Below are 23,596 nucleotides of genomic sequence, written 5' to 3'. Positions count from 1 at the left end.
TTATATTAATATTCACTGTGCATGTCATCATATTATATGTTATCCTAGTTCATGATAGTAGTATCATGTAACTTGCTTGATTAAATTTTAATACAATTCTAGTTTTACTATGAAGTAATAATTACCTGTAAGTGTGTGTTTCCCCATTTGCTTAGTTTTCTATTTATATATAAACCTAGCTATCATTGTTTAGATAACCTAGCCAGAAGTAGCCTTGGAGTTGTCTCATGGTTCAGTAGATAGAATTTCATTCAGTCCTTTTATTTTTTACTACAGTGCCTTATTGTCAGAGTTTAGAAATTACATAGCTTTACCAAGTAAATTGCCAGTTGTCTGCCAGTGTTGGAGAGGAATAGTAGCTTTCACGTAAGGTGTTTCTCAGAGAACTTGATTTTTTTTTTTTAAAGAACAAATTAGTACTTGTTTTTTGTTAATAATTTGTACTGTTGAATTATTCAAGCTCATGTTATTTTTTTGTTGTTCTTTATTTTTGAAAAATATTTTTGCAAGGACCTATTGTGTAGCACATGGAACTCTGCTCAATTTTATGTTCCAGCCTGGATGGGAGGGAGCTTTGGGGGGAGAATGGAGACACGTATATGTATGGCTGAGTCCCTTTGCTGGTCACCTGAAACTGCCACAGTGTTTAATCAGCTATACCCCAATACAAAATAAAAGTTTAAAGTCTGGAAAAATAAAGTAAAAAAATTTTTTCGTATCCTTTAATGTTTTGCTCAGTGGAGACTAATTTTACTTTTATAAATGTGTATTATTTCACAATATATCTGGATATTGAAATTTTGTCTTATTTATCCCATTTCCCCATTTTATTTTCATTGATTGTATTGCATTGCTCAATTGCTCAGGCATGTCCCAACTCTTTGCAACCCCATGGATTGTAGCCCACCAGGCTCCTCTGCACATGGAATTTTCCAGGCAAGAACACTTCAGTGGGGTGCCATTTCCTACTCCAGGGAATCTTCCTGACTCAGGGATCAAACCTGAGTCTCTTGCATCTCCTGTATTAGCAGGCGGGTCTCTGCTGCTGGGCTACCTGGGATGTCTTATTTATCCTATTTCCCCGTTTTATTTTCATTGAGCACAGGTTTTATTGTCAAACATCAGAGTTGTCACCAGTATCTTTTATCATTTCAATATTTAGAGTTTTCTCTTTCACAGTGTGGGAAATTTATCTTAATGTCCACACTTTAGTCTGTATTTAAATTTATAAGCCATATAATCACTAATGAGCCAGTTAGCATACATTTTGTATTTAGCATGTATTCTTTCTTTGCCTTTTTTTTTTTTTTTTAAATTTTGCTTTTCACATAGTCATGACTCTTAGCATAGGCATACTCCCTGGAGGTAATTCAGGGATTTAGGTGGCATATCAGATTTTTAAGCTTTTTAGAAACCATTTTGTACATTTTTATTTGGCCCATTGCTTTTGAAGGGCACTGAATAAAACTCTGATTGCCCGAAGAAATAATGAACCTTCTAAATGTGTAACTTCTTATTTAAATGTCTTTGAAGAGGATTTGAGAATATATGGGAATTCGGAATACATTGTTAGCACCTGCATATGAATGTTTGACTAAAATTTCAATTATATTTCTTTTGGGTTTTATTAACAGTTTTAAGAATTTTCCTGTTCCTCTCTTTTCCCTCCCCGACCCCTAACCAGTACACTTAACATGGTAATTTCTTACAGGGACATTTTTCTGCTGCCCTTCAAAAAGAAGAAAAAGTCCCATCAATTCATGGTAAAGAGGAGGCAAGAGAAATACCTATTATTAGTGCTTCAACTCAAATAATGCTCAAAGGACTTTTTATGGTGCTTGACTATCTTTTTAGGCAAAATAGCAGGTAAGTAAAGATATCTGGTCTGTATTCTTCCTCTTAAAAATATTAGCCTTACTGGGTGCTAGCTACTAATTTTATGTGAGTACATGAGATAATGATAAACAAGTGGTATAAATATTGCTCTTAACTGGCACAGACTCAGTCAACTGATATTAGTTTTTATTAATGAAAATGAGTATTGAAACCATAAATAAATACATTTAATTAATTTAACATTAAATTTACAATCCTCTGAGACTAAATTTAAGTCTTCATTTAAGTATAATTTATATATGTTTCTTCCAATGTCAGAAAGTCTCTCTTATTACGTAAATCCTCTGTTTAATAAAATGTGAAAGCAGTCAACTTCCCACACACTACTCCGTAAGTTACAGTACTACCTGGCTTCAATGTTTTTTTTAGTGTTTTTTTTTTTTTAATGGTAAAATATCCTGGTGGCTCAGACGGTGAAGAATCTGCCTTCAATGCGGGAGACCTGGGTTCCGTCTCTTGGTCAGGAAGATCCCTTGGAGAAGGAAATGGCAACCCACTCTACTATTCTTGCCTGGAGAATTCCATGGACAGAGTCCACTGTAGCCTGGTGGACTGCAGTCCATGGGGTCGCAGAGTCGGACACGACTGAGCGACTAACACACAGACACACACACACACACACACAGACACACACACACACAGACACACACAGATACACAGACACACACAGACACACACACAGACATACAGACACACACAGACACACACACAGACACACACACACACACGTAATATAGGGCTTCCCAGGTGGCGCTAGTGGTAAAGAACCCGCCTGCCAATATGGGAGATATAAGAGACATGACTTCATTCCCTGGGTCGGGAAGATCCCCTGGAGGAGGGCATGGCAACCCACTCCAGTATTCTTGCCTGGAGAATCCCATGGACAGAGGAGCCTGGAAGGCTATAGTCCACAGGGTCGGACACGACTGAAGCAACTTAGCATGCTTGCACATATACATGATGTAAAACTGAACAGTTTAAACATTTTAAGGGTACATTTTAATAGCATTAACTATGGTCACATGGTTGTGCATTGTCAGTTTGCAGAACTTTTTCATCATCCCAAACAGGAACTCTATACCCATGAAACAGCATCTTCTATTTATCTAGCACCGCAGCCTTTGGTAACCTCTGTCCTACTTTCACCTCTATGGGTTTGCCCTTTTTGGTGTCTCCTGTACATGGAATCATGTAGTATAATGTTTTTAAGGTTAATGCATGTTATAACATACATCGTTCCTTTTTATGGCTGAATGATATTCTGTTGTGTGTATATGCCATATTTTGCTTATCCATTTTTATATTGGTGGACATTTGTATTGTTTCTACTTTTTGTCTACTGTGAATCATGCTGCACTGAACATTGATGTACTAGTATCTGTTTTGAGTCCCTGTTTTCATTTCTGGGTACACACCTAGCAGTAGAATTGCAGGATTTATGGTAATTCTGATCTAACTTTTTTAAGAGCCACCGTACTATTTTTCATAGCAGCTGCACATTCTACATTCATATAATGATGTTCCCAGTTTCTCCACATCCTTGCCAGTACTTGTTATTTTGTTTTTTTTTTTTATAATAGCCATCTTAATGAGTATAAAGGGTTTTGATTTACACTTGGCTAATGACTAGAGATGTTGATCATCTCTTCATGAGCTTATTGTCCATTTCTACATCTTCATTGGAGAAGTGTCTGCTCAGGTCCTTCGTCCATTTTTGAATGAGGATTTTGTTGTTTGTTGAGTTGTAAGAGTTATTCTGCATATTCTGTTTCAGATACATACTTTACAAATATTTTTTCCTCTTCCTGTGTGTACTCTTTTCACTCTCATAGTATTCTTTGATGCACAAAAGTCTTTTTAAATATTAATGAAATCTAATTTATTGATTTTTTTTCTTTTGTTGCTTATGTTTTTTGTATCCAGTTACAATGGCCAAATATGATGTCATGAAGATTTCTGCTATGTTTTCTTCTAAGAGAGTTTTGTAACTTTTAGTTCCCAAGAACTTTTTTTTTGATCATGCCCCCATGGCCTGTGGGATTCGTGTTCCCCAACCCAGGAACAAACTCACGTCCTCTGCATTGGAAGCTCAGGGTCTTAATCGCTGGACCACCTGGGAAGTCCCCCCCACCCCCAGTAATTTTATAAAATTCTCTCCACCTAGTACAAGGTTCCTGACTTGGACTTTCTCTCTGAGGGTAAAATTAATAGTCAGTATTACTGTGAGGACATGGTAGAGAATACCAAATTTCATTCTGTTTAAGCTTAGGTTTATAGCCTCTTATGGAGAGAATTTATAAACTGTATCAGATTACAGAGGTCATATAGTTTAGTACTTTCATTAAGAATAGTTGAAAGGGATGTTCAGGTGGGAGGGGATAGGTAAACCTATGGCTGATTCATGTTGTTTGGTAGAAACCAGCACAATATTGTTAAGCAATTATCTTTCAATTAAAAATAAATAAATTAAAAAAAAATAGATGAAGACTTAGATCACATTTTAAAGGCACTTGAAACTCAGTTTCCTAAACTTTCAGTAGAAATTGTCTTTCTGTTTTCGAATGCAATAAAAAAGTTTAACCCACTCTTTAGTTGTGTTTTTTCTTTTTTAAACGATAATACTATTAACTATTTTATCACTAATAATGTAACAGAAATGTAGAGAACTCTGAAGTAGGAGTTAGGAGGCTTGGATTTTAGTCCTGGCTTTGCTGTGATTTACATAATCTCTGAACATAGGGATGAGAAGTGATAAAGGGTGGATGGTTAGATGATGCATAAACTCTGTAAGGGTGGATTGACCCTAAGGTTTAATGATTTACTTTCTGTCAGAATTACTGAGTTTAGTGGCATTAGTTGTTGGGGGACAGTGTTATCTAAAGTTCTGCCATTTAAATGCCATTTTATTTTCATTTAGATTTGCAGATGATTATAAAGTCGCTATTCAACAGACTTACTCTTGGATAAATCAGACTGATACTACAGATAAAAATGGGTTATTGATTCTATCAAAAAATAAGAAACGTTCACGGCTGAAAGCAGCAGTTCATGTGCTAAATTTTTGGTGCTTAAATCCAGCTGTGGTAAGCTTATCATGCTGTAAATAAGAATTCTTGCTCAATATCAACAATTAAGTAAATTTGTTTGACTTTTTAAAAAATGATTTTATGTATTTAATGTTGTTTCCTTTAGGCCTTTTCAGATATTAATGGCAAGGTTTGGACAATTGTTTTGACATCTGGGACATTATCACCAATGAAATCCTTTTCATCAGAACTTGGTGTTACATTTACTATTCAACTAGAGGCTAATCATGTCATTAATAACTCACAGGTTAGTTTCTTTTTTTTTTTTTTTTGAAGTCTCTCTTAGTCTTTTTACCTCAGTATAAGTGTCTATAAACACGTTAAAAGGTAACTGAAGGACTAGCAAACAAATCCTGATAGGAACGTCAACATTTCAATTTCAGTAAAAGAAAATTTGTCAGCTACTTGGTAGTGTCAGAAAAAGGAACTACTGAAAAATAGTATTCCTTCAACCCAGTGAGTAAAAATATGTACTTTGCTTACAAAGACTGTATTGCAGTTTCTTTATTTAAGTTTAAATTTTTTTTAATAAAAATTAAAAAGGAAACAAATTCAACTTTTTTTTAACTGTAATTTCTAATTGTCTAATTATTTGTGATTCTTTTTTCCATTAGACTACAATGTGTCTATATTCTAATTTTTATGTCTTTATCTTTCCATTGCATCTAGATTAATAGCTGGTATTATTTAATAAATTTTCAGCACATGTTTGAATATCTGAAATGAATTAAAAGTATTCTTGTGAGTCCTGTGACGTAAATTTTAATTTTTTATAACAATACCCTGTAAATGTTACTTAAATTTTCCTAAGGATGTTTCAATTTTTCATTTGTCAATCTGCCCTCTATTTCTTTTTATTAAGTAATTGAAAGTAGTTAGCTACATGCATAATGGTATGGCCATAAAGAAGCAGAAGATATTAAGAGAAGAGGTGGCACGAATACACAGAAGAACTATACAAAAAATATCCTAATGACCTGGATAACCACTATGGTGTGATCACTCACCTACAGCCAGACATCCTGGAGTGCGAAGTCAAGTGGGCCTTAGAAAGCATCACTGTGAACAAAGCTAGTGGAGGTGATGGAATTCCAGCTGAGCTATTTCAGATCCTAAAAGATGATGCTATTAAAGTGCTGCCCTTAAAATGCCAGAAATTTTGGAAAACTCAGCAGTGGCCACAGGACTGGAAAAGGTCAGTTTTCATTCCCAATGCCAAAGAATGTTCAAACTACTGCACAATTGCACTCATCTCAAATGCTAGCAAGGTAATGCTCAAATCTTTCAAGCTAGGCCTCACCAGTACATGAACCGAGAACTTCCAGATGTTCAAGCTTGTTTTAGAAAAGGCAGAAGAACCAGAGTTCAAATTGCTAACATCCACTGGATCAAAGAAAAGGCAAGAGAATTCCAGAAATATCTGCTTCATTGACTACGTTGAAGCCTTTGTTTGGATCACAACAAACTGGAAAATTCTTAAAGAGATGGGAATACCAGGCCACTTTACCTGCCTCCTGAGAAATCTGTATGCAGGTCAAGAAGCAACACTTAGAACCGGACATGAAATAACGGATTGGTTCAGAATTGGGAAAGAGAGTATGTCAAGACTGTGTATTGTCACTGTGCTTATTTAACTTATCATGCAAAATCTCAGGCTGGATGAATCACAAGCTGAAATCAAGATTGCTGGGAGAAGTATCAGTAGCCTCAGATATGCAGATGACACCACCCTTATGGCAGAAAGCAAAGAGGAACTAAAGAGTCTCTCAATGAAGGTGAAAGAGGAGAGTGAAAAAGATGGCTTAAAACTCAACATTCAGAAAATGAAGATCATGGCATCCGGAGAAGGCAATGGCACGCCACTCCAGTACTCTTGCCTGGAAAATCCCATGGATGGAGGAGCCTGGTAGGCTGCAGTCCATGGGGTCGATAAGAGTCGACACGACTGAGCGACTTCACTTTCACTTTTCACTTTCATGCATTGGAGAAGGAAATGGCAACCCACTCCAGTGTTCTTGCCTGGAGAATCCCAGGGACGGGGGAGCCTGATGGGCTGCCATCTATGGGGTCGCACAGAGTTTGACACGACTGAAGTGACTTAGCAGCAGCAGCCCCATTCAGTTCAGTTCAGTTCCGTTCAGTCGCTCAGTCGTGTCCGACTCTTTGCGACATAAATCGCAGCCCGCCAGGCCTCCCTGTCCATCACCAACTCCCGGAGTTCACTCAGACTCACGTCCATTGAGTCAGTGATACCATCCAGCCATCTTATCCTCTGTCGTCCCCTTCTCCTGCCCCCAACCCCTCCCAGCATCAGAGTCTTTTCCAATGAGTCAACTCTTTGCGTGATGTGGCCAAAGTACTGGAGTTTCAGCTTTAGCATCATTCCTTCCAAAGAAATCCCAGGGCTGATCTCCTTCATTACTTCCTGGCAAACAGATGAGGAAACAATGAGGAAACAATGAGAGACTTTGTTTTCTTGGGCTCCAAAATCACTGCAGATGGTGACAGCTGCCATGAAATTTAAAGATGCCTGCTTCTTGGAAGAAAAACAATGACAAAGCTAGACAGCATATTAAAAAACAGAGACATTATTTTGCTGACAAAGGTCCGTATAGTCACAGCTATGATTTTTCCAGTAGTCATGTATGGATATGAGAGTTGGACCATAAAGAAGGCTGAGGGCCAAAGAATTGATGCTTTTGAACTGTGATGTTGGAGAAGACTCTTGAGATTCCTTGAACTGCAAGGAGATAAACCAGTCCATCCTAAAGGAAATCAGTCCTGAATATTCACTGGGAAGACTGATACTGAAGCTCCAGTACTTTGGCAATCTGCTGTGAAGAGCTGACTCATTAGAGTAAGACCCTGATGCTGGGAAAGATTGAAGGCAGGAGGAAAAGGGAATGACAGAAGATGAGATGGTTGGATGTCATCACCGACTCAATGGACATGAGTTTGAGTAAACTCTGGGATACAGTGAAGGACGCGGGGTCGCAAAGAATCAGACACAACTGAGCAACTGAATAGCAGCAACAACAACATATTTAATAGTACTTGAGCACCTAATTCAATTCTAGTTCTTTATAAAGAGCTATAGTTTTCACCAAGGATTGTTTGTGGGAATTACTGACATTTAGTAGGTGAGGGTCTTGAATGCTAAACTCCTATGTAACAATGAATTGTGGTTTCCAAAATGCTAGAATGCTCTTGTTTAGAAACATTGCTATTAGGAGTAGCAAAAGAAGAACATATGATCCACATTTTCAAGTTGTTTTCTTTGGAGGCTCACATAAATATGGGAAGTTATTAATAAATTGAACAAATTTTCCCAAAAGAATGTTATTATAGGGTCTGTGTTCTCAGTCTTATGCACAAAAGCCCATTTAACTTATAATGTTACTAGATAATGATAATTAGTAAGAATAATGCTAGTTCAGCTGGATTCTGTTCTAATATTTCCCCCAACTTTTAAAAACTTTAATTTTAATTGTGGTAGAAAACACATCATAAAGTTTACCATGTTCACTGTTTTTAAGTGTATAGTTTGGTTTTATAAGGATATTCATATTGTTGTGTAACCAATATCTAGAGCTTTTTCATCTAACAACACTGAAATTCTATTATAAAATAACAATTCTCAATTCCCCGCTCTTCCCAACCCCAGGTGACCACCATTCTACTTTTCGTTTTTATGAATTTGACTTTTCTAAATCAAGGGATCTAAGACCAGGGATTGAACCCGGGTCTCCTGCATCCCAGGCAGACACTTTAACCTCTGAGCCACCAGGGAAGCCAACTATTCTAAATACATCATCTAAATGGAATTACAAAATTTTGTGATTAGTTTATTTTGCTTAGGATGATGTCTTCAGAGTTCATCTTTGTTGTAACACGAATCAGAATTTCTTCCTTATTAAGGCTGAATAATATTTGAATTGTGTGTGTGTATCACATTTTGTTTGTCCATTCATTTGTTGATTTTCCCAACTCTTTATTTAAAAAAGTATAGCTTGAAAAAAGTGGAAAAAATAGTATTAACATAGTGAATGTCTTTATATCCTTAATCTAGATACATCAGTTGTATAACTTTGCATCTTTGTATATATACACATGAGAGAAAAGGAGAGAAGAGTAATACTGTAAAATATTGATGATTACATTAACTGGATATGTTATTAGAAAGTAATTTGTAGACAGTGTGATACTTTGCCCTTAATTAGTTTAAAATGTTTATCCCAAGAACAGGTACATAATCTTGTGTGATCACAATATCATGATCATATCCAAGCAATTTAATATTACTACAAATAGAATCTATAGTCTTCCAGTTATTTCCAGTGTGATTTTTATAGTGTACCTGTTTATTTTTCTAATTCTTGATCCAGGATCCAGTTAAGTATTATATATTGTGTGTGGTTTTCATGTTTCTTTAGTTTTGTTTTTCTTTTTTTTTTTTTCTTTCTTATTTTAGATTGAATTATAACTGATTTACTGTATTAGTTTCTGATGTACAACATAGTGATACAAAATTTTTATAGATACTCCATTTAGTGTTATTATGAAATATTAGCTGTTATCCCTGTGCTGTACAGGGATAACAATATATCCTTGTAGCTTATTTATTTTTATACACAGTAGTTTATACCTCTTAATCTGTGACCCCTGTCTTAGATTTCTCCCTTCTGAAGTAACTCTGTGAGCCTCTCTGTTTTGGTATATTGATTCATTTGTTTTATTTTTTAGTTTCCACATGTAGGTGGTAACATACAGTATTTGTCTTTCTCTCTCTGACTTATTTCACTTAGCCTAATACCTTGTAGGTCCATCTGTGTTGTTGCAGTTGGCCAGATGTCATTCTTTTTTATGGCTGAGTAGTATTCCTCTGTGTGTGTGTGTGTGTGTGTGTGTGTGTGTGTACGTACATGTACATCTCCTTTATCTATTCATCTATCTGTTGATGGACACTTAGATTGCTTCCCTATCTTTAGCTATTGTAAATAATGGAGCTATACACATTGGGGGTGAGTGCCCACAAACATCTTTTCAAATTAATACTTTTGTTTTCTTCGGATATATTCCCAGAAGTGGAATTGCTGGAACATATGGTAGTTCTGTTCTTAGTTCTTTGCAGAACATTCATACTGTTTTCCATATTGGCTGTACAAATTCATGTCTTTTTAGTCTTTGAAATAGCTTTTTGTCCCTTTTTTCTGTATATCATGACATTTTAAAAGAATTCAAGTCACCAGCTGTCCTTAGGAATATTTTATAATCTGAATTTTTCTGATGGTTTCCTCATGATAAGATTCAAGTTAAAGTGTTTGATAAGAATGTTTTGCAAGTGATATTGTTACTTCCCATCATATCATATCAAGAAACACATGCTGTCAGTTTGTCTTATTATTTGTTGATCATTTAGTTTAATGTTGATTAAACTGCTGTCCACCAGATGTCATCTTGCAAAATATATCTCAGTCTTGTGTATTGTTTAAAATATAGGATTATTACATTTTTCAACAATCTAAAGTGTTCATATTACCTTTCGAATGGGCTTCCCCAGAAGCTCAGCTGGCAAAGAATCCGCCTTCAGTGCAGGAGACCCCAGTTCAATTTCTGGGTAGGGAAAATCCCCTGGAGAAGGGAATGGCTACCAGCTCCAGTATTGTGGCCTGGAAAGTTCCATGGACAGAGGAGCATGGTAGGCTACAGTCCAGGGGGTCGCAAGGTGTCGGACTGACTGAGCAACTTTGACCTTTTGTCTTTAGAATACTAATAAAATTTGTAGTTTCTCATAATCAAATACTAAGACTAGATCTGTATAAATGTAGAGAAATTGTATATAACTAAAATTTGATGGGTCTGATTTTCTATGACTGTCGATCTTTGAGCATCAGGGAATTTGTGAAACAGTAGTTCCTGTCATAAGTGAGTCTTAGAGACGTACCTATAGAATATGGTGTGTGCGTGCTCAGTTGCTTAATCATGCTGGACTGTTTGTGATTCCATGGATGGGAGCCCGCCAGGCTCCTCTGTCCATGGTATTCTTCAGGCAAGAATACTGGAGAGGGTTGCTGTTTCCTCCTCCAGGGGGTCTTCCTGACTCAGGGATTGAGTCTGCATCTCCCGCATCTCCTGCACTGGCAGACAGATTCTCTACCTCTGAGCCACCTGGGAAGCCCGTAGCAGATGGTACCATCCCTCATGTCTTATTTTGGATTAATTTCTAACTTACTCATTTTCTTTGTTCCCAAGATCCGACAAAATTCTGTTACATGGTTAATTTTGTAAAGGTATTGAGGAAGTAAGTAAAACCTAATTTCTGTCATTCAAAGAGAATTCAGTCTGCCTGAAGAACTTTAGTAGACTTTAGTTCTAAAGTAAAACGTCTGTGAATTAAATCTGGGCTTCCCAGGTGGTGCAGTGGTAAAGAATCTGTCTGCCAATGCAGGAGACTCAAATTTGATCTGTAGGTTGGGAAGATCTCCTAGAGGAGAAAATGGCAACCCACTCCAGCATTCTTGCCTAGAAAATTCCATGAACAGAGAAGCCTGGCAGTCTACAGTTCATAGGGTCGCGAAGAATTGGACAAGACTGAGTGACTGAGCACCCTTGCATACATAACTAATTAAAGATAATAGGAAAAAGCCCAACAATTTAAAAATAAATTTTCCCTAAAGTCATTGCTTGATCTTTTTTTGACACACACAATTAAGGTTCCCAAATAAATGCTAATTTACCTGCCTTATTTTGGTATAACTCTAATACTGACATACTTATATTCTAGGTTTGGGTTGGCACCATTGGGTCAGGGCCCAAGGGTCGCAATCTCTGTGCTACCTTCCAGCACACGGAAACATTTGAATTCCAGGATGAAGTGGGAGCTCTCTTGTTATCTGTGTGCCAGACTGTTAGCCAAGGAATTTTGTGTTTCCTGCCATCTTACAAGGTAAGGGAATATTTGTTTACTTTTGCCTTTGAATAATCATATGGCATTACCATGATAAGCTTCCTAGGATCAGATGCAACAGAGTAATTATAGTTTTTTAAGCATCATATATTATTTTGCTTTTTATTGGTTAAGATACTGCCTGCTTATTCTGTCATTGTTTTACTTGGATGTCCAAAAGACTGAAGGTGTTCAAGCATTTTAATGAGCTGTTTTTGTATATGTGATTTTTATTCCTTGGGGCAACTTGATATTTTCTGATTAAAGGAAAACGGATCATTATTTTTCACTTTGATAAACTAGACTATTTGAAAATTTCAAAATATGAATTTAAAATATGATTTTCTTTAATGCACATATAAAAAGATGTATTTGGCTAGGAGAAAACTGTTTTTCTTGTTTTTAGAGTCATTCTGAGTTTTAATATTTTCAGGAGTTAAATTGAGTTATATAGTATATTTTAGTCCTCCTAATACTCAGAGCATTAAAACCACATATAATTCCTGAGAGTATTATCATACTTTATGAAAATCTAAGCTAAATTTCAGTGTAGAGGTGATATTCCCTTTTCTTTATTCACAGGAAGTTATTACATATATAAGGACAGTAGTGTAATATATTTGAATGACAATATTGATACCTTTGGCTCTTCTGTTGTCTTTCCTTCTCTATACATACTGCTATGGTCTGATGTGTCCCCCCAGATTTCATATGTTGAAATCCTAGACCCCAAAGATAATGACATTTGGAAGTGGAGTCTTTGAGAGATGCTTAAGGCATGGTGATATAGTCCTCATGAATAGAATTAATGACTTAAAAAGAAGCTCCAGCGAGATTTCTTGTCCTTTCTACCATGTGAGGTCACAGTGAGAAGGTGCCACTGTGAACCAGGAAGAGGGCCTTCACCAAACATGACTGTGCTGGTGCCTTGATTTTGTACTTTACAGCAATCAGAACTGTGATAAATTTCTGTTGTTTATAAGCCACTCGATTCCTGACATTTTGTTATAGTAGCTGGGATGGGACTAAGACACATACTTTGTTATCCAAAGGTGCAGTAAATACTGTAGATAAACTGAAAGAATTACTCTCAGGAGAAATTGAATCAGATAGGTTTCTTTTTTTTTTTTTCCCCAAGAATATCTAAAAATGAAAAGGACATAAACATATTGAAAATTCTTATTACAAAGCAATATTTATTACAGAGTGTGAACATCCATCACAGAAGTTATGTGAAGGAAAACTAATAATTAAGCCTGGAACTAAGGAGAAGCAAGCACATTAAGAAAACTTTTAAATTAACACAACAATGTCAATCAACTATACTTTAATAAAATTTTAAAGAAATAAAACCTTTTTATATTTTCCAGTCACATTCACAAAAAGTAAGCCTGGAAATGCCCAGTTAAGTAAATGAACAATTTCACTTTTTGTTAGTCTTCAACAAAGTCTTTAAATACTGATTCAATTTCAATAGCTTTTAATGTCTTCAGATTTTCTGTTTCTTTATGGTTCAGTTTGTAGATTGTTTCTTGGAATCCATCCATTTTATCTAGGTTATCCAGTTTCTTACCTTATGTTAGTTTTAGGTTGTTTGATTTTCTTTTTCTTACTCCTTCAGGTGTAATAGTAGGTTTACTGGTTTAAAATCTTTGTTTTTTTTCAAGTGTGTGATTATAGCTATAAATTTTCCTCTTAGCAGTGCTTTCTTTGTGTCCGTAAATTTTGTGTTTTCATTTTCATATTTGTAAGATATTTTCTAGTTTCTCTTGTGAATTCTTCTTTGCCCTATTGATTGTTTAAGAATTGTGTTGTTTGGGTTCCTTATATTTGTGAATTTTCTACCTTTCTTTTTATTATTTATTACTACTTTTAGTCCATTGTGATTAGAAAAGATACTTTATATGATTTCAGTCTTTTAAATTTTATTATGACTTGTTTTGTGGACTAGTATGTGGTCTCTCCTGGAAAATATACCATGTGCATTTGGAGAAAATGTGTATTCTGTTCTTGGGTGGTGTTCTATATATGTCTGTTAGGTCCAGTTGGTTTACAGTGTTCAGATTCTCTATTTCCTTATTTATCTCTGTCGAGTTCATATTCATTATTGGAAGTGAAATATTGAAATCTCTGTTACTGTAGAATTAGCATTTCTCCCTTCAACTCTGTCATTGTTTGCTTCATATGTCTTGGGAGTTCTGGGTTTGTTTTTTGTTTACCACTGTTATATGTTCTTCATGAATTGACCCTGTTATCGATATGTAATATTCTTTGTCTCATAACAACTTTTGATATATTTGTCTCAAACTAGTAATGGCATCCTAACTTTCTTTTGGTTATTATTTGTATGGAATCTCTTTTTCCATCCTTTCATTTTTGACCTCCACATCTTTAAATCTGAAGTGAATCTCTTTTTGTTTTGAGGTATAAGTTTATAGTATTATGTTAGTTTCAGGTATATAGCACAGTGAGTTTTTTGTAAATTATATTCCATTATAAGTTATTACAAGATGTTGGGTATAATTCCTAGTTCTATGCAGTAAATTCTTGTTGCTTATCCATTTTATTTATAGTGATGTGAACTTGTCAATAAATTCAATCAATTGTTATCAACATATAGTTGAATCATCTATTTTTATAATCCATTCTGCTATATCTGCTTTTTGATCGGAGAGTTTAATTCGCTTACTTTTAAATTAATAAATGATAAGAAAATGCTTTTTTTCTGACTGTGGAGCTGACTGTGGCTCAGATCATGAACTCCTTATTGCCAATTTAGACTTAAATTGAAGAAAGTAGGGAAAACCACTAGACATTCATGTATGACCTAAATCAAATCCCTTACAATTATATAGTGGAAGTAACAAATAGGTTGAAGGGATTAGATCTGATAGACAGAGTGCCTGAAGATCTAAGAACAGAGGTTTGTGACATTGTACAGGAGGCAGTGATCAAGACCATCCCCATGAAAAAGAAATGCAAAAACAAAATGGTTGTTGGAGGAGGCCTTACAATTAGCTATGAAGAGAAACTGAAAGGCAAGGACAAAAGAAAAGATATACCCATTTGAATGCAGAGTTCCACAGAATAACAAGGAGAGATAAGAAAGCCTTCCTCAGTGATCAATGCAAAGAAACAGAGGAAAACAACAGAAGAGGAAAGACTAGAGATCTTTTCAAGAAAATTGGAGATACCAAGAGAACTTTTCATGCAAAGATAGGCACAATAAAGGACAGAAATGGTATGGACGTAACAGAAGCAGAAGATATTAAGAAGAGGTGGCAAGAATGTACAAAAGAACTGTACAAAAAAGATCTTCATGATTTAGATAATCACAATGGTGTGATCACTCACCTAGAGCCAGACATCCTGGAATGTGAAGTAGAGTAGGCCTTAGAAAGCATCACTACGAACAAAGCCAGTGGAGGTGATAAATTCTAGTTGAGTTATTTCAAATCCTAAAAGATGATGCTGTGAAAATGCTGCACTCAATATGCCAGCAAATTTGGAAAACTCAGCAGTGGCCACAGGACTGGAAAAGGTCAGTTTTCATTCCAATCCCCAAAAAAGGCAATGCCAGAGAATGCTCAAACTACCACACAGTTGCACTCATCTCACACGCTAGTGAAGTAATGCTCAAAATTCTCCAAGCCAGGCTTCAGCAATATATGAACCGTGAACTTCTACATGTTCAAGCTGGATTTAGAAAAGGCAGAGGAGTTCAGTTCAGTTCATTCAGCCACCCAGTCGTGGCCGACTCTTTGCGACGCAATGAATTGCAGCATGCCAGACCTCCCTGTCTATCACCATCTCCCGGAGTTCACTCAAACTCACATCCATCGAGTTGGTGATGCCATCCAGCCATCTCATCCTCTTTGTCCCCTTTTCCTCCTGCCCCCAATCCCTCCCAGCATCAGAGTCTTTTCCAATGAGTCAACTCTTTCCATGAGGTGGCCAAAGTACTGGAGTTTCAGCTTTAGCATTATTCCTTCTAAAGAACACCCCGGGTTGATCTCCTTTAGAATGGACTGGTTGGATCTCCTTGCAGTCCAAGGGACTCTCAAGAGTCTTCTCCAACACCACAGTTCAAAAGCATCAATTCTTCAGTGCTCAGCTTCCTTCGAAGTCCAACTCTTGCATCCATACAGGACCACTCAAAAAACCAAAGCCTTGACTAGATGGACCTTTGTTGGCAAAGTAATGTCTCTGCTTTTGAATATGCTATCTAGGTTGGTCATAACTTTTCTTCCAAGGAGTAAGCGTCTTTTAATTTCATGGCTGCAATCACCATCTGCAGTGATTTTGGAACCCCAAAAAATAAAGTCTGACACCGTTTCCACTGTTTCCCCGTCTATTTGCCATGAAGTGATGGGACCAGATGCCATGATCTTCATTTTCTGAATGTTGAGCTTTAAGTCAACTTTTCGCTTTACTCTTTCAGTTTTGTCCCAAAGCGTTTCAGTTCCTCTTCACTTTCTGCCATAAAGGTGGTGGCATCTGCATATCTGAGGTTATTGATATTTCTCCCGGCAATCTTGATTCCAGCTTGTGCTTCTTCCAGCCCAGCGTTTCTCAAGGTGTACTGTGCATATAAGTTAAATAAGCAGGGTGACAATATACAGCCTTGACATACTCCTTTTCCTATTTGGAACCAGTCTGTTGTTCCATGTCCAGTTCTAACTGTTGCTTCCTGACCTGCATACAAATTTCTCAAGAGGCAGGTCAGGTGGTCTGGTATTCCCATTCTTTCAGAATTTTCCACAGTTTCTTGTGATCCACACAGTCAAAGGCTTTGGCATAGTCAATAAAGCAGAAATAGATGTTTTTCTGGAACTCTCTTGTCTTTTTGATGATCCAGCGGATGTTGGCAATTTGATCTCTGGTTCCTCTGCCTTTTCTAAAACCAGCTGGAACATCTGGAAGTTCACAGTTCACGTATTGCTGAGCCTGACTTGAGCATTACTTTACTAGCATGTGAGATGAGTGCAATTGTGCGGTAGTTTGAACATTCTTTGGCATTTCCTTTCTTGGGGATTGGAATGAAAACGGACCTTTTCCAGTCCTGTGGCCACTGCTGAGTTTTCCAAATTTGCTGGCATATTGAGTGCAGCACTTTCACAGCATCATCTTTCAGGATTTGAAACAGCTCAACTGGAATTCCATCAGCTCCATTAGCTTTGTTTGTAGTGATGCTTTCTAAGGCCCACTTGACTTCACATTCCAGGATGTCTGGCTGTAGGTGAGTGATCACACCATCGTGATTATCTGGGTCATGAAGATCTTTTTTATACAGTTCTTCTGTGTATTCTTGCCACCTCTTCTTAATATCTTCTGCTTCTGTTAGGTCCATACCATTTCTGTCCTTTATCGAACCCATCATTGCATGAAATGTTCCCTTTGTGTCTTTAATTTTCTTGAAGAGATCTCAGATCTTTCCCATTCTGTTGTTTTCCTCTATTTCTTTGCATTGATTGCTGAGGAAGGCTTTCTTATCTCTTCTTGCTATTCTTTGGAACTCTGTATTCAAATGGGTCTATCTTTCCTTTCTTCCTTTGCTTTTCACTTCTCTTCTTTTCACAGCTATTTGTAAGACCTCCCCAGACAGCCTTTTTTCTGTTTTGCATTTCTTTTGCATAGGGATGGTCTTGATCCCTGTCTCCTGTACAATGTCATGAACCTCAGTCCATAGTTCATCAGGCACTCTATCAGATCTAGTCCCTTAAATCTATTTCTCACTTCCACTGTATAATCATAAGGGATTTGATTTAGGTCATACCTGAATGGCCCAGTGGTTTTCCCTACTTTCTTCAATTTAAGTCTGAATTTGGCAATAAGGATTTCATGATCTGAGTCACAGTCAGCTGCTGGTCTTGTTTTTGCTGACTGTATAGAGCTTCTCCATTTTTGGCTGCAAAGAAGATAATCAGTCTGATTTTGGTGTTGACCATCTGGTGATGTCCATGTGTAGAGTCTTCTCTGGTGTTGGAAGAGGGTGTTTGCTATGACCAGTGCGTTCTCTTGGCAAAACTCTATTAGTCTTTGCCCTGCTTCATTCTGTATTCCAAGGCCAAATTTGCCTGTTACTCCATGTGTTTCTTGACTTCCTACTTTTGCATTCCAGTTTCCTATAATGAAAAGGACATCTTTTTTGGGTGTTAGTTCTAAAAGGTCTTGTAGGTCTTCATAGAATCGTTCAACTTCAGCTTCTTCAGTGTTACTGGTTGGGGCATAGACTTGGATTACTGTGATATTGAATGGTTTGCCTTGGAAATGAACAGAGATCATTCTGTTGTTTTTGAGATTGCATCCAAGTGCTGCATTTCGGACTCTTTTGTTGACCATGATGGCTACTCCATTTCTTCTAAGGGATTCCTGCCCTCAGTAGTAGATATAATGGTCATCTGAGTTAAATTCACCCATTCCAGTCCATTTTAGTTTGCTGATTCCTAGAATGTCGACATTCACTCTTGCCATCTCTTGTTTGACCACTTCCAATTTGCCTTGATTCATGGACCTGACATTCCAGGTTCCTATGCAATATTGCTCTTTCCAGCATCGGACCTTGCTTCTATCACCAGTCACATCCACAACTGGGTATTGTGTTTGCTTTGGCTCCATCCCTTCATTCTTTCTAGAGTTATTTCTCCACTGATCTCCAGTACCATATTGGGCACCTACTGACCTGGGGAGTTCCTCTTTCAGTATCCTATCATTTTGCATTTTCATACTGTTCATGGGGTTCTCAAGGCAAGAATACTGAAGTGGTTCGCCATTCCCTTCTCTAGTGGACCACATTCTGTCAGAGCTCTCCATCATGACCCGCCCGTCTTGGGTGGCACCACACAGCATGGCTTAGCTTCATTGAGTTAGACAAGGCTGTGGTCTAGTGTGATTAGATTGACTAGTTTTCTGTGAGTATGGTTTCAGTGTGTCTGCCCTCTGGTGCCTTCTTGCAACACCTATCATCTTACTTGGGTTTCTCTTACCTTGGGCGTGGGGTATCTCTTCACAGCTGATCCAGCAAAGCACAGCCGCTGCTCCTTACCTTGGACGAGGGTTATCTCCTCACCGCTGCGCCTCCTGACCTTGAATGTGGAGTAGCTCCTGTAGGCCCTCCTGCGCCCATGCAGCCACCGCTCCTTGGACGTGGGATTACTCCTCTTGGCCGCCACCCCTGACCTCGGCCGTGGGGTAGCTGCCCAAGGCAGAGGAACTAGAGATCAAATTGCCAACATCCACTGGATCATCAAAAAAGCAAGAGAGTTCCAAGAAAACATCTACTTCTGCTTCAGTGACTATGCCAAAGACTTTGACTCTGTGGATCACAATAAACTAGAAAATTCTGAAAGAGATGGGAATACCAGACCACCTGACCTGCCTCCTAAGAAATCTGTATGCAGGTCAGGAAGCAACAGTTAGAACTGGACATGGAACAACAGACTGGTTCCAAAGGGGGAAAGGAGTATGTGAAGGCTGTACATTGTCACCATGCTTATTTAAGTTATATGCAGAGTACATCATGAGAAACGCTGGACTAGGTGAAGCACAAGCTGGAATCAAGATAGCAGGCAGAAATATCAATAACCTCAGATATGCAGATGATACCAGCCTTATGGCAGAAAGCAAAGAACTAAAGAGCCTCTTGATGAAAGTGAAAGAGGAGACTGAAAAAGTTGTCTTAAAACTCAACAGTCAGAAAACGAATCCTGGCATCTGGTCCCAACTCTTCATGGCAATTAGATGGGGAAACCATGGAAACAGTGAGAGACTTTATTTTTTGGGGTTCCAAAATCACTGCAGACTGTGATTGCAGGCATGAAATTAAAAGATGCTTGTTCCTTGGAAGAAAAGCTATGACCAACCTAGACAGCATATTAAAAAGCAGAGACATTACTTTGCCAGCCAATATCTGTCTAGTCAAAGCTATGGTTTTTCCAGTGGTCATGTATGGATGTGAGAGTTGGACTATAGAGAAAGCTGAGTGCCGAAGAACTGATGCTTTTGAACTGTGGTGTGGAGAAGACTCTTGAGAGTCCCTTGGACTTCAAGGAGATCGAACCAGTCCATCCTAAAGTAAATCAGTCCTTAATATTCATTGTAAGGACTGATGCCAAAGCTGAAACTCCAGTCCTTTGGCCACCTGATGGAAAGAACTGACTCATTTGAAAAGACCCTGATGCTGGGAAGGATTGAAGGCAGGAGAAGGGGACGACAGAGGATGAGATGTCATCACTGAGTCAAAGGACATGAGTTTGAGTAAACTCTGGGAGTTGGTGATGGACAGGGAGGCCTGGGGTGCTGCAGTCCATGGGGTCACAGTCGGATATGACTGAGCAGCTGAACTGAACTGAAGAAAAGACTTCAGCCATTTTATTATTTGTTTTCTGTATGTTTTACAACTATTACGTCCTTCACATTTCCTTCATCATTACTTTCTTTTTTGTTTGATTTTTTTGTAGTTAGCCATTTTGATTCTTTTCTCATATTCTTTCGTATGTATCTATAAGTATTTTCTTTGTGATTACCATAGGAATTACCTATAACACTTAACGTTATAACACTGAATTTTTAAAAACTCATTTTATTTAATTATACTTGAGTTACAATGTGGTGTTAATTTCTGCTGTACAGCAAATCAATTCAGTTATATTTGTGTGTATATATACACAGATAGATATTTTCTTATTCTTTTTCGTTACGGTTTATCTCAGGATATTGAATATAGTTGCCTGTGCTAGACAATAGGACCTTGCTGTTTATCCATAGTATATATAATAGTATGCACCTGCTCATTCCAAACTCCTTCTCTTTCCCTCTCCCCTTTGATAATCTCAAGTCTGTTCTCTATGTCTGAATCTGTTTCTGTTCACAGATAAGTGTCATATTTTGATTCCACATATAAGTGATATCATATGGTAATTTGTCTTTCTCTTTCTGACTAACTTCACTTTTAGTATGATAATCTCTAGGTCCATCCGTGTTGCTGCAGATGAAATTATTTCATCCCCTTTTGTGGCTCAGTACTATTCCGTTGTATATATGCACCACATCTTCTTTATCCATTGATCTGTCAATGGACATTTAGGTTGTTTCCACGTCTTGGTTATTGTGAACCAGTAGGTTCTGCTATGAACATGAGGGTGCAGGTATCTTTTTGAGTTATAGTGTTGTATGGATATATGTCCAGGAATGGGATTGTTGGATCATATGGCAACTCAATGTTTAGTTTTTTGAGGAGCCACCATATTGTTTTCCATAGTGGCTTTACCAGTTTACATTCCCACCAGCAGTATGGGAAGATTTCCTTTTCTCCATACCCTCTCATTTGTTATTTGATGGCTGAATTATTATTTATACAAATTGACATGTCATGAGTTTTTAGTTTGTCAGTTTTTTAAAAACAGTTTTGATAGCAGCCATTCTGACTGGCATGAAATGGTACCTCTTTGAGGTTTTGATTTGCATCATACAAGAAACGAATCGCCAGTCCAGGTTTGATACAGGATGCTTGGGAAACAGGATACTTGGGGCTGAATGACCCAGAGGGATGGTATGGGGAGGAAGGTGGGAGGGGAGTTCAGGATGGGGACCACGTGTACACCCATGGTGGATTCATGTTGATGTATGGCAAAACCAATACAATATTGTAAAGTAATTAGCCTCCAGTTAAAATAAATAAATTTAAATTAAAAGAAAAACGCCTCCAGTTAAAATAAATAAATTTAAATTAAAAGAAAAACAGTTTTATGTTATAGTTTACATTCTCAACAAGCTTTTTCTTCACCTTCATGAAATCTAGGATATTTATAATGTATGTGCAAGAGGCTGGCAAGAGTTCAACTTAAACAAATTATCAACCAAGAAAAGAAGGGAAAGATTTGACAAGATTTTTAAATGCTAAACAAAATAATGAAATTCTATTTTTAATTAATAAATAATATGTCTGTATATACAGCATTAAGATCAGAATGCTATTAACATCTAATATTATGGCATAATGGACATAAAATGCTGTTTTCTTTTATAGATGTATAACTCAATTTTAAAACATATCTAAATATAATGACATTGTAAACAACTTCTATGAAAACATCAATAGCTATGAAGATAAATCAACTGAAGTTTATAGGCATTAGCCCTTTTTATTTTTTTAATACTTTTATCTTTGATAAGCTGCTAGGGCCAGGCTTCCCCAGTGACTCAGCAGTAAATTCATGGGCAATGCAGGAGATGCAGGTTTGGTTCCTGGGTCGGAAGGTCCCTTGGAGTTGGAAATGGGAACCTACTCCAGTATTCTTCTGGAGAATTCCATGGACATAGGGGCCTGCTAGGGTATAGTCCATGGGGTTGCAAAGAGCAGGACATGACTGAGCACACACACATGCTATTGATTTTTCTGAGATTCATAGTTTAGTGTATATTTACCATTGTTTAGTGTATATTTCGGAGAAGGCAATGGCACCCCACTCCAGTACTCTTGCCTGGAAAATCCCATGGATGGAGGAGCCTGGTGGGCTGCAGTCCATGGGGTCGCTAAGAGTCGGACACGACTGAGCAACTTCACTTTCACTTTTCACTTTCATGCATTGGAGAAGGAAATGGCAACCCACTCCAGTGTTCTTGCCTGGAGAATCCCAGGGACAGGGGAGCCTGGTGGGCTGCCGTCTGGGGGGTCGCACAGAGTCGGACACGACTGAAGAGACTTAGCAGTAGCAGCAGTGTATATTTACCTTGTCTTATAACAATAAAAAAAAAAATCTCAAAAATGACCATTGTAACCTGGCTTTCTAGTAACAGTACGTTTCCTAAATAAATGAAAATTTAAGTAAAATTTTTAAAGTGTTAGCTTTATTATAATAAACATTGCATAATTAAATGTTACTTTGATAGAATTTTAATACCATACAATTATACCATATGGTTGTAAAAAGATCCACAATCTATGGGTTGTTGGGGTTTTTTTTCTGTGTGATTAACATGCTAAAGATGTATTTATCATGAGGTATGAGACTAAAGACATAAAAAATTTTGAAAGTTTAATGTCTTACTGAGAGTAATTCAGTTCAGTTCATTCGCTCTGTCGTGTCCGACTCTTTGCGACCCCATGTACTGCAGCATGCTTTGCTTCCATGTCCATCCCCAGCTCCTGGAGCTTGCTCAACCTCATGTCCATCAAGTTGGTGATGCCATCCAACCATCTCATCCTCTGTCATCCTCTTCTCTTCCTGTCTTCAATCTTGCCCAGCATCAGAATCTTTTCCAGTGAGTCAGTTCTTCACATCACGTGGCCAAAGGAGTTTCAGCTTCAGCATCAGTCCTTCTCATGAATATTCAGGACTGATTTCCTTGAGGATGGACTGGTTTGATCTCCTTGCTGTCCAAGGGGCTCTTACTTCTTTATAAATAAAAAATATATTTAAAACAAATCCAGTGAAGAATCAATATTCTGGCACAGAGGAGAAAAGTTTTGTTAATTTATAATATTTAGATAGTTCCTACTATCTAATTACTCATTTTGAGTCATTTGCATTTTATTAAATCTTAAATTTTTGAAAATTCAGAAGCCTTCGGATCGTTTTTCCTTTATTAAAATTTTTTCTTAGTCTCAAAAGGGGCTTCCTTTCTATTTTTATATAGAAACCTTTTGTTTGAGATATAATCCCCATAC

At 37.4% G+C, this 23,596-nt stretch overlaps 1 protein-coding gene across 1 annotated transcript in view; it reads left to right on the top strand.

Moving 5' to 3' along the window:
- The window catches only part of BRIP1 (BRCA1 interacting helicase 1), a 188,195-nt gene that overhangs the window by 73,150 nt on the left and 91,449 nt on the right, over window positions 1–23,596 (top strand). Inside the window, 4 exon segments of the mRNA XM_040244471.1 lie at window positions 1,712–1,866; window positions 4,814–4,979; window positions 5,089–5,229; window positions 11,767–11,928. Of these exon segments, the coding sequence (XP_040100405.1) occupies window positions 1,712–1,866; window positions 4,814–4,979; window positions 5,089–5,229; window positions 11,767–11,928 (624 nt within the window).

The sequence above is a fragment of the Oryx dammah genome, unplaced genomic scaffold, assembly GCF_014754425.2.
Source record: "Oryx dammah isolate SB20612 unplaced genomic scaffold, SCBI_Odam_1.1 HiC_scaffold_8, whole genome shotgun sequence".
NCBI classification, from domain to species: Eukaryota; Metazoa; Chordata; class Mammalia; order Artiodactyla; family Bovidae; genus Oryx; species Oryx dammah.
The sequence above is the reverse complement of the archived record's forward strand: the minus strand, read 5'-3'. Positions and strand labels throughout refer to the sequence as shown.